Source organism: Balaenoptera musculus, chromosome 6 (genome assembly GCF_009873245.2).
Source record: "Balaenoptera musculus isolate JJ_BM4_2016_0621 chromosome 6, mBalMus1.pri.v3, whole genome shotgun sequence".
NCBI classification, from domain to species: Eukaryota; Metazoa; Chordata; class Mammalia; order Artiodactyla; family Balaenopteridae; genus Balaenoptera; species Balaenoptera musculus.
Window position 1 is genome coordinate 31,732,467 of NC_045790.1, and position 18,634 is coordinate 31,751,100.

At 47.3% G+C, this 18,634-nt stretch overlaps 1 protein-coding gene across 2 annotated transcripts in view; it reads left to right on the forward strand.

Moving 5' to 3' along the window:
- GOLM1 (golgi membrane protein 1) overlaps nt 1–18,634 on the forward strand; it is a 58,504-nt gene that overhangs the window by 21,117 nt on the left and 18,753 nt on the right. For both annotated transcript variants that reach the window (XM_036855862.1, XM_036855861.1), the window contains exons 4-5: nt 12,161–12,215; nt 15,116–15,218. In XM_036855862.1, the coding sequence (XP_036711757.1) occupies nt 12,161–12,215; nt 15,116–15,218 (158 nt within the window). The remainder of the gene's footprint in view (nt 1–12,160; nt 12,216–15,115; nt 15,219–18,634) is intronic.

Sequence of the window (18,634 nt, forward strand, 5' to 3'; positions counted from 1 at the left end):
TGCATTGTTATCTTAGGGGTATTGAGGTGACCCTCCCTTAGGTAGGAAGGCAAGGGTATAATTCCAGATAAGAGGATTCTTCATAAATGTTTGCTGAAGGGAACTTTTGTAGACTGCCTTGACATCAAATTGGCATAGGGGACCATGTTTTGAATGTGAAGATCTGCTTTTGAGTCAGGTGAACAGGATTATACATATATGTGTTGTCCTGTTATTTATTATTGGGTAACAAATTGCCCCCAAACACAGTGGTTTAAAACCATGACAGACATTTATTTTGCTCACAATCTGCACTTTGGGAGGGCCCAGAGGGAACAACTTGTCTCTACTCCACACTCCACCGTCTGGGGTGCCCCTTTTTTAAAAAATATTTATTTATTTATTTGGTTGCACCAGGTCTTAGTTGCGGAAGGCGGGCTCCTTAGTTGTGGCATGCAGTCTCTTAGTTGCGACATGCATGTGGGATCTAGTTCCCTGACCAGGGATCGAACCCGGGCCCCCTGCATTGGGAGCCTGGAGTCTTATCCACTGCGCCACCAGGGAAGTCCCTGGGGTGCTTTGAAGGCTTGGGGCGGAGTTGCCTGAAGGTTCCCTCACTCGTGTGTCTGGCAGTCAGGGACCCTACACGTGGCTTTTCCATGTGGCTGGCGGCTTCCTCGAAGCATGGAGGCTGGGTTCCCAGGGTGATGATACCAACAAAGGGAGAGGGAGCGAGCAATTCAGGAGGAAGCTGTCATCTTTTACAGGAGTTTCCCAGGGCTGCCAGGACAAATACCACAAACTGGATGGCTTAAAACGAAAAGCTTGCTTTTTCATGGTTCTGGAGGCTGCAAGTCCACAATCAGGGTGTCAGCAGGGCCATGCTCCCTCAAAGGCTCTAGGGGAGGACCCTTCCTTGGCTCTTGTAGTAGATTCTGGTGTTTGCTGGCGGTTTCTGACATTCCTTCACCTGCAGGTGCATCACTCCAGTCTCTGCCTCTGTCTTCCCTCTGTGTCTCTGTACCTTCACCTCTTCTCTTTAGTCATGCTGATTAGGCGCCCACCCCCCTGACTTCACTACAACTTACATCTGCACAGACCCTGTTTCTAAATGAGGTTGTTAACAGGTTCATTCACAGGTTCTGGGTGGACATGAATTTGGGGCTACAGTATTCAACCCCATATACCTTTCACTGGCTGGGCCTCAAAAGCCTGCAGGGTCACTTCCTGTGCATTAGTTAGAAGCAGGTCACTAAGGCCAGACCAGATGAAAGGGGCGGGAATTAGACTCCATTTTGGGGAGCAGTGTCAAGAACTTGAGGGGATATTTTTAAACCACCGCATTTGTGTGGGTACAAATAATCCTCACATCGGCACCCAGTGAAATACTATTTTCTTTGTACCGGCGTATAGGTGTATACCTATAAAACAGGTTTTTAAGGGTCCTCAGTGGAAACAGAGCCCCAGGTTATAGTTAGTTTTGGCAAAAGCTAATGGAGAGTCTCTTGTACAGGTCTACTTCGACTCCTGAGGATGGCACAGAGTGGTTGAATTCATTCTTTTACTCTTGGCAGAATGCCAGTTAATGTTTCTGGGTCTGAAGACTTACCAAGATCTTGGGTAGCCTCCTGACTAGTTGCTGCCCTGTAGCCACGTGGTGGCCCTAAAGGCATTTGAGGGACTGATTACCTAATATCTGAGATGGTCGGGGGAGAAGTCTGGGAGACCCTGAATTACTAAGTAGCACTTTGTCCAGGGAAGGCTGAACGTCCTGCTGTTGTGTTCATTTTCACTTGCCAGAAGTGAGAGTCAGAAATAGCTTGATTTGCCATAGTTTTGTTTGGGACATTCTTTCTAGGCTGGTTTCTTGCAGCCATTTGTCTGCTTTGGCATATTGAGACTTTTCACTTATTTGTTAAAATATGTAAATTAACACTGAGTAGTGCAAAGAAAATCGTTTGAGTAACATTTCATTTGTGGTGGAAATACGGTTCCCGTGTGTCGTTCCTGACCTAGAAGAAGAAAGATGGTAAAGCGGGAGGGTGGAAGAGGGGACGCTGGCAACACGTTAACTGTTTTGTGTCCAGGAAGAGGAAATCTTAAATAGAAGAGGCAGCTGGGAAGGTGGAGGGAGGACGGGCCCCCATTCCACTTGCCTCGGCCCCCTGCTGTCACTCACCTGTGTGACCTGCGCCCCCACTGAGGTGGCCTATCAGCTGCCGGTTTGTCCTCTCTTGCACGGTGACGTGGGGCACGAAGGGGCTCTGGAAGGCATTATTTGAGGTGAGTGGCGGGAAAATATCCTACGTTTCTGGGGCTTTCCTGTTGTGAGTGACGGGTAGTGGGGGGGGGGGGTGGTGTTGGGGCCAGGAGAACCCCAGGTGTGTGCCTCCTGGCTCCTGTGCGGTGTTTGGACCTGGCCTGGGGCTGCTTCCCTCGGTCGCGGCAGCGCTGGTTTCTGTGAGTGACTTCCTCTGTAAGATTCTGCCTCTTGAAAAGGAAACGACGAGCATTAAGAAGTCTGGCCATTTGTCCTGCTTTAGAGTTCCCAGAATGCTTTCACACATGTCATTTCTCAACGTGCCAGCCTGGGAGACAGGCACTGTCACCTCTGAGATGGAAGCGAGGACTGACCCCCTGAGAGGTAACCCGGCTCGGGGGCCTGCAGAGTGGCTGGCGGGGGCAGGGCTGGGCCTGGGCTGCTGGTTCTTTCCATCCCTTTGGCCTCACCACCCTGAATTTTCAAACAGCAGGACACAGTTCTGAGTGTTCCAGTTTCTTCTTTCTGGGCCAGCCTTTCTTCCGTAGCTGGGAACAGTGATGATTTTCTTCCAGACAGTGGGTTTTCTTAGGGAATCAGAGTAGACTTGTGCAGATAAAAGTATTTTTTTTGATTTTTATCACCTTTTACCCCTGTGGTTGACTGAAGAATCAAGGGTTCTAAAATAGCTTTTCTGTTTTTATTGCCGTAAATTCTCCGTGTCCATTTCTATCCATCTGTTCAGTATTTATTCTGCCAGGTGCTGGCCTTGAACCCTGTGGTGGACCAGGCCGGGCCCTTTGTCTGTGCACTTCCCGTCGAATGCAGCAGAAAGACGAGTTAATAGGTCTATCGGGGTCGATTTTTAAGCAGAAAGGATTTAGTACAGGGAAGCAGGTGACTATAGAAAGGTGGGAGGGTCTGGAGGAGCAGCCCCGGGCCAGGGACGGCTCCTGGGGCACCAGGCAGGACTGGCCCCGAAGGCGCCCTCCCTGTGCCCGACCTAGAGCTGGACGGGAGGCGGTTGCTGCACCTCTAGCTCAGAGCCAGGGTCCCCATGCCTTGCTGCTTTCCGCACCTCCAGCCCCCTCACCCTGTTCAGCGTTCCAGTCGCAAGTCAATACCTCTGATCTGAATCTAAATCCTGCTGGGAACGAATCTGAAGAACGTGCATTAGCCTTTGCCATTCAGGAGGGCACAGTAAGTAAGAGCTGCGTGCCTCAGACGCCTAGTGCATCTTCCAGCAGGCAGGTGGAGCGGGGTGTCTGCACGCTGTGTGAGTCGCTGTGTGAGGAGAGCCGTCTCACGTGTCACCTGGAAGTGACAGGTGAATGTGTCCCTCCCGGGGTGCGGGGACAGCACCTGGTGGCTGGGCGTAGAGAGAGTGGGGTTGGACGCAGAGTAGAGAGGGGTGCAGGGGTCCTAAGAAGAGGGTCTTTTGTAAGTCACTAGGGGGTTTGGACTTGAGTTCGAGGACAGGGGACCCATCACAGGGTTCAAGCTGTAGATGAAGGCTGTCAGATCAGATCTGGGGGCTTAAAAGGCAGGCCCGGGCCCCTGGGGAGTGTGCTTAGGGTAGGGAGCGGGGCAGAGAGGAGGCAGACCACTCAGGCAGCTCTTGAAATATCTGAATCAAACATGTTGCTGAGCTGAATTGAGGTAGGAGTGGAATGAATTCTGTAAAGTGAGCATATTCGAGAGACGGCCAGGAGGAAGAGTGGACAGGCCTGGGTGGCAGGTGGGATGGGTTGGGGTGAGGGACAGGTCTGTATAGAGGCAGAAAGGGGAAGCAGGTGAAAGCAATCCACCAAAAATCTGTTTCCTGAGAAAAAGTGTTTCAGAAGACTCTCAGTCTTTTCAGGTTGTAAATACTCTAGTTTGCTGCTTGAATGTAGCTTCAAAGACAGCTTTGTGATTAAACTCAAGTAATTTACCCCCCAACATTAAAAAGAAAAAAGAGTGTTTGTTAGGAGAAGCAGCAAAACACATTTTCTGGGCCGTCCCTGCTTTGCAGGGAACGCACCTGGGGTCTGTTGTGGTTGATGCTGGACGTCAGGAGAAGCTAAGGGAGAAGCTTACTTGATTCAAGACCCAATTAGATGTCACAGTACGTCCTGGGTTAACTCCACGGGGAGGGCGGTATCTTGCCTTCCCGTCTGTGAATTGCCCCTGACCGTCTGGGTTGAGCAGGCGAGAGTGTGTTTTCTGTGCTCTGCTCTCCTGTGTCCACAGGAAGGGAAACAAGCCCTGCAAAGGTGCTCGCTCTCCGCTCGGCTTCCTCCTGCAGGAAAGAGCCTTTCCGTCAGCATCTCCTTGCTCCTCGGGAGCGAGGGGCGCCCCCGGGTGGCTTTTGTCTGGTTCTCCCCTCCTCACAGTTCCCCGACCCTCTGTTCTTCTAACCCAGCACTGCGGGACAGGCGTTTGATGTGAAATACAAAAAGGGAATTTGACCTAGCCGTCTTTTCATGTATTTCCCTTTGGTATTGATGAGTGAGATCTGCGGTTTCGTGTTTAAAACAGTGTGGGATGTGTTAGGAGCGCTGGCTGTGGCCCTGGATCCGTACACTTAGTTCAGTTTTCTCCTTAGTCCCCAAGTGTCTGTGCACACCCTGTTTGCGGAAAGTCAGAGCTTCCCAAACTGTGGCCTCTCCCACAGGGGAGGGCGAGTTGTTGGGATTCCCATTTGGGAACAGGAAAACTGGCGCCCACGGAAGGGGCTCAGCCCAGCTCCTCCTGCGGCCGGTGCGGTGGGTGGGTCGGGAGGAGGCTGGACCGCACGCTGCCGGCGGCAGGGGCGCTTCCAGGCCGGTTGAAGGACGGCCAGGGAGCGTTTGGATTGCTGAGGCTGTACGTGCTGCCATCAGTGCTTTTCTTCCTCCGAAAGCAGGGATGAAGATTTTCCAGCTCCAGCCCCTGTGTGGGCAGCTTTCCAGCTGTGCCTGTCCTGGTGAGGGCTGGGGCGTGGTGCCGAGGAGGGGCACCCCAAGTGGGCTGCTCCAGGGGAAGGGCCCCAAGTCCCCTGGCAGCTGATGACAGACCATCAGGGTCTGCGCGCTGAGAACGAGGCCATTCTGCCTGAGAGCCAGCTGCTAGAGAGGCAGCAAAGAACCATCTGGGGTTCCCACTGCCTGCCCTGTTTGGGTCCTCCTGGCAGTTCTCTGTGACCCAGGTCACGGTGGGCTAGAGGCTGGGCTGGGCTCTCCCCCTCCCCTCCCCTCCTCCCCCCCCACTCCCCTCCCCTCCTCTCCCCCTCCCCTCCCCTCCTCCCCCCCCACTCCCCTCCCCTCTACTCCCCCCCCCCTCCCCTCCCTCCTCTCCCCTCCCCTCCTCTCCTCCTCCCCTCCCCTCCTCCCCCCCCACTCCCCTCCCCTCTACTCCCTCCCCCACTCCCCTCCCCTCCTCTCCCCCTCCCCTCCCCTCCTCTCCCCCTCCCCTCCTCTCCTCCTCCCCTCCCCTCCTCCTCTCCTCCCCTCCTCTCCCCTCCCCCTCTCCCTCCCCTCTCCTCCTCTCCCCTCCTCTCCCCTCCCCTCCCCTTCCCCTCCCCCTCCCCTCCCCTCCTCCTCCCCTCCCCTCCTCTCCCCTCCTCCTCCCCCCTCCCCTCCCCTCCTCCTCCTCTCCCCCTCCTCCTCCCCCTCCCCTCCCCTCCCCCTCCTCTCCCCCTCCCCTCCCCTCCTCCTCCCCTCCCCTCCTCCTCCCCTCCCCTCCTCCTCCCTCCCCTCCTCCTCCTCCTCCCCTCCCCTCCTCCTCCCTCCCCTCCTCCTCCCCTCCCCTCCTCCTCCCCTCCCCCTCCCCTCCTCTCCTCCCCTCCTCTCCCCTCCCCCTCTCCCTCCCCTCTCCTCCTCTCCCCTCCTCTCCCCTCCCTCCCCTTCCCCTCCCCCTCCCCTCCCCTCCTCCTCCCCTCCCCTCCTCTCCCCTCCTCCTCCCCCCGCCCCTCCCCTCCCCCTCCCCTCCTCTCCCCTCCTCCTCCCCTTCCCCTCCCCTCCCCTCCTCCTCCTCTCCCCCTCCCCTCCTCCTCCCCTCCCCCCTCCCCTTCCCCTCCCCCTCCCCCCTCCCCTCCCCTCCTCCTCCCCTCCCCCTCCCCTCCCCTCCTCCTCCCCTCCCCCTCCCCTCCCCTCTTCTCTCCCTCCCACTCCCCTCCTCTCCTCTTCCCCTTTCTCCTCTGCCTCCTTCCCTCCCTTCATCTTCTATTCCCTACCCTCCCTTCCTCCCCTCTCCCTCCGTCTGTCCTCCCTCCTTTAACCATTGTGCCCCTTCCTGGGGAGCTGGGCATGGGTGTGAACCAGTCTTGGTCCAAGGCTACCTCCCTGTCGGCCTCGTTCTCGTCCGCACGGTGGGCAGCTTGAGCAGACCTGGAATCAGAATCCACAGAACCTTCCGTCTCCTTTCAAGTCTTTTTATTTTCTTCAAGAAAATCACCACTCTCCCCCATCTTTTTTCTGATGCTCTCAATCTCTCTATTTATTTCTCTCTTTCTTGCTCCTCCCTTTTATCCCTTAATGAGCCTCAAAAGCCCTTATAGCTGATAAATTGTTGACGGACCTGTATATACTGTGATAAGACAACTGCTCAGTTTGGGGAGTGAAATTGGAGTCATCCCTGGGTAGCCTCGGGAGATTGGTTCCCGGACACCCCGTGGCTGCCAGCCTCCGTGATGCTCAGGCCCCGCGTATGACTGGTGGAGTGCAGCCCGCCCTTGTGTCCGTGGCTTCAACTGACGGCGGGTGTGAAATCCGTGGTTACAGAGGGCCAACTGTGTAAGTGAGAAGTAACACATGGGAAGGATCCGCGCCTCTAAAAGGTCTTGAGCCTCCCAAAATTCCCTTCAGAAAACAAAAGTTTGGGGATTCTCTGGCGGTCCAGTGGTTAGGACTCAGTGCTTTCACTGCCATGGCCTGGGTTCGATCCCTGGTCGAGGGACTAGGTAAGATCTTGCAAGCTGTGCGGCACGGCCAAAAAAAAAAAAAGTTAACCTCACTATCATCTAACTCACCTTTTTTTCCCACAAAAATCAGCCTTGTAGTTAAGATTTAAAAAAGAATTTGTTTTTAACTTTGCTTTTTCTGTTTTAATTATTGGCAGTGTCACAAGATTAGTGTGTCTGTGTGTGTAGACTAACTGTAGAAAAGTTTAAACATGAAAAAGTAGACAGAATGATCTAATGGATCCCCAGTGTCCAACATCAAGCTTCAGTGGTTATAATTCATGCCGTTTTGATCATTCATATTTCAGTACGTATCTCTAAAAGGTGGGATCGTCCTTTGTCGTTACTGCACAACCCCCAAACTCCAAATAATTTCTTAATATCAAATATTCCGCCAGTGTTCACATTTCTGCATGTGATATTTTAAATCACAGCAGTGACTTATGTCAGCTGTAGGGTTTTGTGGACTGGACGTGTTGCCTCACCGTTTGTGCTGTGGTTTCTCTGAGAAACCACGTATGTTCAGTGGGCCAGCGTTTGGCCCACAGGCACCGTGGGTATGAAGTGTTTGGATGACAACTTGTCTGTTGTTGCTGTGAATCGGTGCCAGTGTGAGTGTGTAATCCTATTTGGGTGTCGTAAATAAATAATAACTAACTGGCACTCTCCTGCCCTCTCTTCTTATTGCTCAGGGGCTATGCTCTCTCTCTAGCAGGTGGCTGCTGAGCTCTGAAATGTCCCAGTTGAGATGTGCTGTAAGTGTGAAATGTGCTAGATTTCAAAGGCTTGGTGTGGGGAAAAAAAAAAAAAAGTAAAGTATCTCATTAATACTGTTATGTTGATTACATCTTGAAATGATAATTCGGAGGTATTTAGATTAAATAAAATATTAATATTTAATTTCATCTAATTTAATTGGGATGAATTCACACAACATAAAAGTCACCACTTTAATCATTTTAAAGCGTACAAGTCAGTGGTTTTTAGTATATTCACAGTGTTGTGCAGCCATCACCACTATCTAATTCCAGGACATTTTCATCCCTCTAAGAAGAAACGTGTACCCGTGGAGCAGTCGCTCCTCGCTTTGCCCTCCCCCCAGCCCGCAGTGACCACTAATTTATTTTTTCTGTATAGGTGTGCCTGTTACGGGTGTATATCGTGTTTCAGTGTGTCAATACTTCATTTCTTTTTATGCCTGAATAATATTCCATTATATGGATAGACCACTTTTTGTTTATCCATTCATCACTTGATGGACATTTGGGTTGTTGCCACTTTTTTGGCTGTTCTGAATAATTCTGCTGTGAACATTTGTGGACAGTTTTTGTGTAGACATATGTTCCCTTGGGGATATACCTAGCAGCAGAATTACTGGGTCATATGATAACCGTTCAGGTTTTTGAGGAGCTGACAAATTGTTTTCCACGGCGACCGCACCATTTTACATTCTCACCAGCTGGGTCTGAGCGTTCCAGTTTCTCCACATCCTTGCAGTACTTGTTATTTTCCTTTTGTTTGTTTGTTTGTTTTTCTTGTAGCCATCCTAGTGTTGTGAAGTGGCACCTTCTCATTTTGATTTGCATTTCTCTAATGACGCTGAGTATCTTTCATGTACTTTTGGCCATTTGTGTATCTTCTTTGGGGAAATGTCTATTCAACCCTTTGCCTAACCTGTTTCTTTTTTACTTAATTTAATGTAACTGCTAGAGAATTTAAAATTCCCATATCTGACTGACATTATGTTTCTGTTGGGTAGCATTGCTTTGGGAGATTTTGAAATTGGTGAGGGGTAAAGAGAAAACTCTCATGAATACTTCATATTCTTCCCTTCATTCTTAATGTCATTCACTGGTCACGAAGGTTAAATTCTTCTTTTTGAGGTTCATCTCCCAGAGCATTAACAGGAATGTCCTTACAAAGAAGTTATCCAGGCACCTGATTGCCGGTGGGTTGACAAGGGCTAGATTGTTTGAGGGTCATCTTTAGCAAGGCTTAAGATGGACCCACATCTTCAAAGCAGGTTGGTTATTTTAATGAGCCAAACAAACACAGCAATAAAGGTCACCTTCTCTTTTTTATAACGTGATGAGCCTCACACTTCCAGTGAGCTTTTCAAAAGTTAGCATTTTAACACATTTAGTCATTTGTGTCTTATTGAGCTTTTCAGAACATGATAATCTATTGTAGATTTATTGCTTTGGAAATTTGCTATGACATGTTGAGGTTATTTTCTTAGGAATCTAATGGAGAAATAGTTTGATAAAATATACTTGTTTCCTGCCTGGAATAGAATGGTTATAATACATTTGTTTGTGGGTGATTCATTCCGAGGTCTTCTGAGCTTAGTGTCCAGTTAAACTCTGGTGGCACTTCCTTGTCTGCTGCTGAGACTTCCCAGGGGATGGGTCACACACACCAGGAAGTACAGCTCCCCCCAAAGTCACTCTGCACCAAAATGCGAAAGTCAACTGGGTTGTTTAGAGTACAATATGTAATTCATTTAAAAATAATTTTGTTTAATGCAGGTGTTTTTTTCCTTTATATTGAACCCCCCAAAAAAGCTAGAAGCGTTTTCCTAGTTTTCCTGAAAATGATTTAGGATTTTCAGTAAATATAAAACTGCATATATAAAGATCTTGCTGGCATTTTATGGTTCTTTTCTCATTTACTTACGTGGAGACTGTATTTTTCCATGCATCTGTAAGTAGGTGGGGGAAGATAACTAAAATGTATTTTGTTTGGAAAAATAAAGTCACATGGGAGACAAATATCTACAGATGTTTCAAATTGCAGCAATTCCTAAGCCCTCAGGCAGTTGCATACTCTAATAAGGATTTTTTTGGGTGGGGCTGAGGGGAATGAGCGGAGAAGGGGCAAGTAAGATTGCCATAATTGTTGTAGAAATGATTTGCCCAGGAGAGATCGGCTTTCGAGATTATCAGCATGTAATCATCTAAGTGCTCCTTTTCTTTTTCTGTTCTGTTTCAGCACTGTTGTTCAGAGGGAGGGTGGTTTTGATACCCATGCAAGGTGGAAATTGAAGTGTACAATTCAGTTGTGTTAAATATATTCATATTGTTGTGCTGCACATGTCTGTAACTTTTTCTTCTTGCAACACTGAGACTCTACGCCCATTAAACCCTAGTCCGTCCCCTCCACCTACCCCTCCCCCCTCCTCCCCTCCCCCACCCTTGGCAGCCACCTTTCTACTTCATGTTTTCATGATTCCATCTGCTTTAGACACTGCCTGTGAGTAGAATCATACAGTACTTGCCCATCTGTGACTGGCTTAGCATGATGTCCTCGAGGTTCACCAGTGTTGTAGCATGTGACATTCTTTCTTTTTAAAGGCCGTGTTCTATTCCATTGTATGTGTCTGCCACATTTTCTTTATCCATTCATCCGTTGAGGGACACCTGGGTTGCTTCGATTCTTGACTAGTGTGAATAGTGCTGCTGTGAACATGGGTGCAGATATCTCTTCAAGATCCTGCTTTGTGTTCTTTTGAATATATACCCCAGAGTGGGACCGCTGTGTCTTAGGGCGATCTTTCGCCTTTTTAAATGAATGTGTGCAAACCTTTTCTGAGAGTGGCAGGACCTGCGAGCTGTGTGAATCTGATTCCCCGCTGGCCCACGCAGAATATCCATAAACACTCTTCTTGATGATCTCTCCCTGAGAGATTAACTGTACAGATAGTATCACTGTGACTTCTTTCCTGTTGTGCCAGGAAGTGTTCCCCATGCTCAGACCTCCTGAAATAAACACCAGAATCATTTGGCCAGGTTTCACTGCTAGGCACGCACCCCTAGAAACACCTTCCTCCAGAAAGCTCCACCCAGGACAAAGAGTGAGGGCCGGACGGAGAGGTCCGAGAGGAAACAGAGGCACAGAAGGGTGAGGCGGTGTGGCTGTCATTGTCCTCCTTTACCCAGAATGAGACAGCAGCCTGTCCCCAAGTTACGGCCAGCAGGTTGACAAAACCTTGTTGATTATGACACAGTAAGAAACTTCCATGTTATGGCCCAGTACGCACCTCTGTGTGTGTCCAGAGAACATCACTTACCTGTGTGACGCGTGCTGGTATTTAATGTTCTGGTCCCCTCTTCTTCAGGTGCTTGTTTGCTGTTGCACCGGGTACGGTCACAGGATCGTTGTCCTGCTGGGGTTCACATCCCGCTTTGGCAAGTACGCAGTAAGGAAGAGTTCCGTGTCTGGGGCAGGCCTGCCGGGCTCGGGCTTGGGCTTGGGCTCTGCCTGTTTGCTCTTGAGAAGGCCACGTGACCTTGAGTCTCTAAAGCCAGCTGTGCCTCAGTTTCCTGTCCCCTACAGTGGGATCATATTGTGCGCCCTCACACAGCTGGTGTGAAGAGTCATGGGGCCACGGATGCGGGGCGCCCAGAGCGGCACCTGGCCCCAGGTGGTGACTCCGTGCCCACCGGCTGCTGGTTAACACCTAACCCCACACTCTTCTTACTTTTTACTGTTTTTCACTGTTATCCCAAGGCCTGTGTTGCTTCTTCCTCCTCTGTTGTCAGCATTCCCAGCTTTGTGTAACTAACTGGGGGTGACCTCTCCATCCTTTGAGCCCGCAGGGTCTGGAGAGAAGGAAGGACGTCAGAAGTTAAAATGGATCAGGAAGCTTCGCAGGCGGAGCGGTCGCTGAGCCCCCGTTTCTTTTCCCCATCAGCCAGGATGGAATTCAGTTTGGCTTCTGACTGAGACAGGACTGTACCTGGGCTCCCCCAGAGAAAGGCCGGAGTTGCTGCTTCAGCTGGCACGGAGCTGAAACAGGACCCGGGGAGCCGCCCGCCCCTTGCTCGGGTTGCAGGCTGGTGCTGGGACATGGTGCTGCCCCTCCCCAGGCCGCAGAGGGCTCACAGCCCGGGGTGGGAGGGGGGGCTGCTCCCCACCTTTCTCCCTCAGGCGCATCTTGTCAGGGCGCTTCTGAGTTGTCAGGCTGCCAGTGTCTCATTATGTGATTATCTTCCTTGCAGGCAGTTTTAGTGAATAACATCACCACAAGCGAGAGGCTCATCAGAACCTTGCAAGGTGAGTTCCACTCCCCCCAGACATCAGGCCTGTTAGGAAAAACCCACCTTTCCTCTCTCCTTTTCTAAGGTCTCTTAGTGAACTCTAATGATGGGTGGTTATACAAGTAATTGGGTAATCTTTACTCTTTTTGCCTAACTATGTTTCCTTAAAGAGCTTTTCCTTGTATAAGTTTACTGAATACATTGCAAGCTGTTACGTAGAGAATTCAGATTCTCATTTTGTGATACATTAAGACATATGTGTGTGTAATCTGTTTTATATATATATATATATATATATATATATATATATATATATATATATATATGGTATATGTATGCTCTCTTTTCATTAGGTCACCCTGAAATCAGATTTCCTTCATGAAATTTATATAAAAATTATCCAACCTAGTTTAATTCCATTTCCTAGCTACTCTTATTCAGTTTGGCAGCCAGAATTTTTCTCTGGGCCCTTCTGAAGCCGCCGGGGGAGGCAGGGATGGGGTGAAGCCCCTCTGTGAGGTGTGACCAGAAGGGTCACAGGGTCCAGTGCAGCCTTAGAACCTGGTGAAAGGAGCACTGGGGCCTCTGATCCCTGACCTGACCCTAGTCTCACCTTTGCCCCTAGTTAAACTCCATCAGCGCCCTCAGCCTCAGTTTCCACCTTTAAGGTGGGAAGGTCAGTCTAGAACTGGGCTGTCAAGAATTGTAGCCACAAGCCCCCTGTGGCCAGTGAACATTTGAAATGTGGCTCATGGGACAGAAGAACTGGATTTTTAATTTTTGTTTAATTTTCGGCAATTTAAATTTAAAACTGATACTTGACTCAGTTATTGGGAAACTTAAGTATCTTTGGGACAACTTGGGTATACCAATATCCTTTTTAACTGTAAATTTTATGAAATCTAAATTCAGATCAAGAATTCCCGATTCCTATTTAACATCTGAATTGAGATGTGCTATAACTGTAAAATACACACCAGGTTTCAAAGACTTAGTATGAAAAAAAGAATATAAAATGTCTCATTCATGATTTTTTACATTAATTCTATGTTGCCATGGTAATATTTTGGATCTGTTGGGTTAAATGAAATATATTATTAAAATTAATTTCACCTGGTTTTATTTACTTTTTAAAAATGTGGTTGCTAGTAAATTTTAAGTGACCTGTGTGGCTTATAATATTATAGTTCTATTTGGCAGTGCTGGTCTAGAATTCTAGTTCCAGATCAGCTTCTAAGAATATTAATAGGGGAAACTCAGAGCTTCGCTAAGTTTAAATGGGTTGCTTGACTGCCGGGGGCTTCTCAGAGCTGATGATCTGCTGGTCAGTCCTCAAGTAGGGCACAACAGCCTGCAGCCTTTGCTGTACTTAGTATTTTTAAACAGCTTTAATCAGGTGTAATTGACATACAGTAAACTACACATATTTAAATTGCACAGTGTGACAGGTTTTGACATAAACGTACAGTTGAAGAAACCACCACAAAATCAACACAGTGAACATATCCATCACCCCAAGAAGTTTCTTTGTGCCCCTTGGTAATCCTCCCCAGGCCACTCTGATCTGCTTTCCGTTCCTCTAGAGGAGTTAGTAATTTTTATAATTTTTGTATACAGGGAATCAGACGGCATATACCCTTTTTCGTCTGGCTTCTTTCACACGGCATAATTATTTTGAAATTCATCCGTTCTGTTGTGGCTGCCGTAATTTATTCCTTTTTATTGCTGAGTAGTATTCCATCGCCCCATGCTCGGTTTGATTATAGAATTTTTTTTTAAGTTAGGTCGGTTGAAGTATAATTTACACACAATAAAGTTTACCCATTTGCAGTGTACCTTTCTGTGTGTTTTGACACATGCACCGTCCCCTGGATACCAGAGTCAAGACACAGCTCGTGTCCGTCACTCCAGGAAGCCCCACCCACACCTGCCCTCACCTCAGCCTCGGGCACCCAGCGACCAGTTGTCCACCCCTGTAGTTTTGTCTTTTCGAGCATGGCATGTAAATAAGTGCTTTTGAGATGGATCCCTGTTGCTGTGTGTATCAGCAGTTCATCGAATCCTTCACTTTTATTTAATTTGATCCCCCACCCCCCTGCCCCCCAGAGAGCCTTGTAGGTCTAGGGTTGTGAGGACAGACCTTGGGGAAACTCAGGTGTCTGTCCAGGGCTGTGTTTCAGGCCCTCGTTGCTGCCCTCGACCCGTCCTGGTGTCCCCTTTGTGGCAGCTTTTCCTTCTACCCCCCAGCTTGGCTCTTGGTCAGTGAGCTGCTGCTTTTTTTCTACAGAGCTTTTCCGAGCCAAGTCATCAGGGCAGCAGTGATGCGGCTGATGGATTTCCTCAAAGAAAGCTGTTGTTTCCCAGATAGGAGGGTCAGGTGACTAAGTGCACATGGGGCCTCAGAGAATAACTGGCCTGTGACCAAATGACAGGATGCTGGCAGGTAGCCTGGTAGCTGAGAACAGGGGGTTCAGCAGGAGTGGCTGCTTATCTGACTGGATGTCGAAATTAGTGTTTCACAGATTGAGGGATACGTCTTCTGGGGGCAGGAGACACAGTGGCGTGTGTGCCCTTGTGGGACAGTTCAGGGTTTATGATGTCTAGGAGAGAAATAGGTGGATAGAACCTCCTGGTGCACTGTAAGGGTTGCAGGACAAAAAGGAGATTTAGGAGAGATGTGTGAAAAGGAATCAAGGTGCTGGTTCCCATAGGATTGCACATCTTCTGGGCTGCTTCCAGGGCTGGGGTGGGGAGGTTCCTGGGGAGGGGCCGTGATCTCATCCCTTCCTCTTTCCCCTCCTTATTCTGTTGGTGCCACGGCCCATTGTGTTCCCGTGGTGGGTTTTGATGTGTCTTCTGTTGTCAGGATGGCCATGCCGGTGCCCTGTGTGATTTCGTGTCCTCCTCTCGGTTTAGACCAGTTAAAGGCCCTGCAGAAGAATTACGGCAGGCTGCAGCAGGATGTCCTTCAGTTTCAGAAGAACCAGACCAACCTGGAGAGGAAGTTCTCCTACGACCTGTAAGTGTGTCCACATCAAGTGTGTGCCCTTTGGGGGGCTGACGTGTTTTAAGCGGAGGGCCTTGGACGGGGTGCAGCATAATCACCACTGGCCTTTTCTGTTATAGAGCATATAGGTCTCTGAGGAAAAGGTTCAGTCCTTTCTAGGAGTCATGTCCTTTAGACATAATGCATTTTATTTTTTAAGTGTCAGCAGTGCTTCGGAAAGCCCTGGAGAAGTGTTAGCCAGTGGGCTCCTCATACAAGAGGGCACAGGTCTCCTTAGCAAGAAATGACTTAACTCAATATACCTTAAATTATGTAACTGAGAACTCTGTGAAGCGCAGGTGTGCTGGTTAAATCAATAATCTAAAGCCTTTAAAAATGTGTTCCAAAAGTGCTCAGAAGTGACCTAAGTCAAACTCATAGACTAAAAGGAGTTTGGTATAATATTAATATAATTTATCACTGGGTGTTGGCATTGTGGGCATTTTGTTTTCTTGATACTTTTAAGTGTCTTTCCAAATTTTTGCAGTGAGAATGGAGTCCTTTTATTTTTTTTAGCTTTATTGAGGTATGATTGACAAATAATCATTGCATGTATTTAAGGCATAAAAACATGATGTTTTGATATACCTATACATTGTGAAATGATACCCCCAATCAAGCTAATTAACCATCCATAGTCTCCCATCTTTACCTTTTTTTGTGTCTATGGTGAGAACACTTGAGATCCACTCTCTTAGCAAATTGCAAGTATAAAACACATTATTATTAACTGTAGTCACCATGTTGTACATTAGATCTCTAGCATACGGTTAGGACAATCTGTTTTAAGCTGATGACTTTAGTCACATACAAAAACTCTACATATCAGAGTCCTTCTGTGGTCAAAAGAAAACAATAAACTTTTTAAAAGTTTGGCTAAACCCATTAGTAAGATAGTAAAAACCAGTTTAGAGGGTAGCGAATAAAGTTGTAGTCTATGTATTTTTCTCCCCTTTTTTCTTCATAGAAACAGTATAACTCAAGCACAGGAACTTTGGGATTCTGAGACAACCAGCTGCCCTAACTCCACCCTCTTTTTTTCTTTGACTTACTTCTATTTAGTCCATGCCCAAGTTCATACAGAGTTTTTACATAATTGCAGTTGCCATTAAATTTTTTAATCATTTTTTTACTTTCTTGCATTATGTGTATATAAAAATCCATTTTGTTTCAGAATATTAAATACTCCATAATGTGGAGGTACCAAATTCAATTCACCATTTCCCAGTTGGATATTTAGGTTAATTCTAAGTTTTGGTTATTATACATTGGCCTGACATCAATACATATAACTTTTAAAAGTTATTATTTTGGATTATTCTAAAAAAGACTGGATTGTAGGTTTAGTGTGTCAGTTGGTATAAATCACCAAATTGTCTTCTGAAAGGATTTTAGCCATCTGGTCAACAGCAGTGTTGGTGACCTCACACCCACTCATAAGGATTCTGATGTCCTTCCACTCACCATAATATCTTTCTGATGACTTTAAAACTAAATACTACTAAAACCAGGAAGCCTCAAATACATAAATATGCAAAGGACATGTGCAAACAATGCAAAGGAAATGTCATTAGAAAACATGCATATGGAACCTTCTTCCGCTAGGCCAGTGGCTCTCAGTGGGTGGCAGTTTTGCTACCAGGAGACCTTGGGCAATGTCCCAAGACGTTTTTGGTGGTCACAACTCAGAGGAGGTGTTACTGGCACATCGTGGGTAGAGGACAGAGATGCTGCTACATCCTGCAAAGCACAGGGCTGCTCCCACAACAGAGCGTTTATCTGGCCCAGGGCACCAACAGTGCCGAGCTGAGAAACCCTGAGTTAGGCTGGTAGTCACTGGAAAGCATTCAGACCAAAGTGAAGTGCTCCAGTCTTCTTATTCATCCTTGAAAGATACCTTAACACACGTATTTCCCTTCCATTGATTGAAATACAAGAAGCCGTTAATGGCCTCACTTGATAAATGCTGACCCAGAAGATTTTGACCTAGCTGGAAATCGGCCAGGGCCCAGTGACAAGGAGGGCAGCTCAGCTCCCATGTAGGAGTGTTCAGACGGGCAGTGAGCAGAATACTCAAGCCTGGTGGCCATGCGTGCAGGATGCGCTCTTTTTCTCTTAGGAAGTTGATAGGTAAATTGAAAAAGCTGACTGACTGCATCTATTTTACTAGCTGTGCCCAAAACCTTGTACCAGATATAGGATGCTTCCCATCCTATATCTAATGTTTATAAAATGTTGAAAGCTGGAATGAGTTAGGTTTTCTTAACTTTCTCTGGATTATAGACCCCTTTTTGAGAATTCGATGAAAGGTGTAGACTCCTTGTTAGCAATTTTATAAATGGGTATATACACAAAGTTGCATGTTCAATTTAAGGGACCGCTGAAGCACACCTGCATGCCCTCTTCATTATGTTTCCTTAGGCTCCTCTTGGCTGCAACAGTTTCTCAAGCTTTACTTATTTTTTATGGTTTGGATTATTTTTTATTAGTTTTGAGGACTACTGGTCAGGTATTTTGTAGAATGTCCTTCAGGGATTTATCAGATGTTTTTCTCGTGGTGAAACTGGGGCAACACATTTTTGAGAGGAAGGTCACAGAGGTGAAGTGCCATTCTCATGGCTTCACATCAAGGGTACGTGCTATCAGGATGACTTATCACTGTTGATCACCTGATTGAGGTAATGTTTATCAGGTTTTTTCACTATAAAGTTACTCTGTTTTTTTCTCACTTTATGCTCTAATCTTTGGAAGAAATTCACTATGCTTAGGCTACGCTTAAAGATTGGGAAGCTATGCTCCACTTCCCTAAGGATGGAGTGTCTACACAGATTATTTGGAATTTTCCTGCACAGGAGATTTGACTCTTCTTCTTATCTATCTGTCTAATTATTTATATCAGTACGGATTCATGAATATTTTGGGTTATAATCTAATACTATCTTATTTATTTTTTCTTTTGCTTATATTTTTCCAGCTTTTGCCATTGGGATCTCTTTCAGTTGATTCCTTTATCCAATTGACATATCCCTGATATTGTGGGTTTGGCCCCCCGCCACTTTTAAAATTACTTTTTTATACTCTGGCACCAAAAGATGCTCCAGACTCATTTTCATATACTTCCTGTCCCAATCAACCAATCAACCATTTCTCCAAGGAGCCCTTGTTCTTTTTATTGGAGAATGGTATTAGAAACCAAGATCTGGGGTACTAGGTGTGTTTGTTGCTACTAGGGTGTCATTGCTGCTAGGCTCTCTGAGATGACAGAGCAAAGAGATATATGTGTGTGTATACTAACTTGTGTTATATATAGATACTGATAAATATTTCTATATGTATTCATCTATATCTAAATTAAACTAAACATGAATTTGTACTGCTGTCCCCAACTC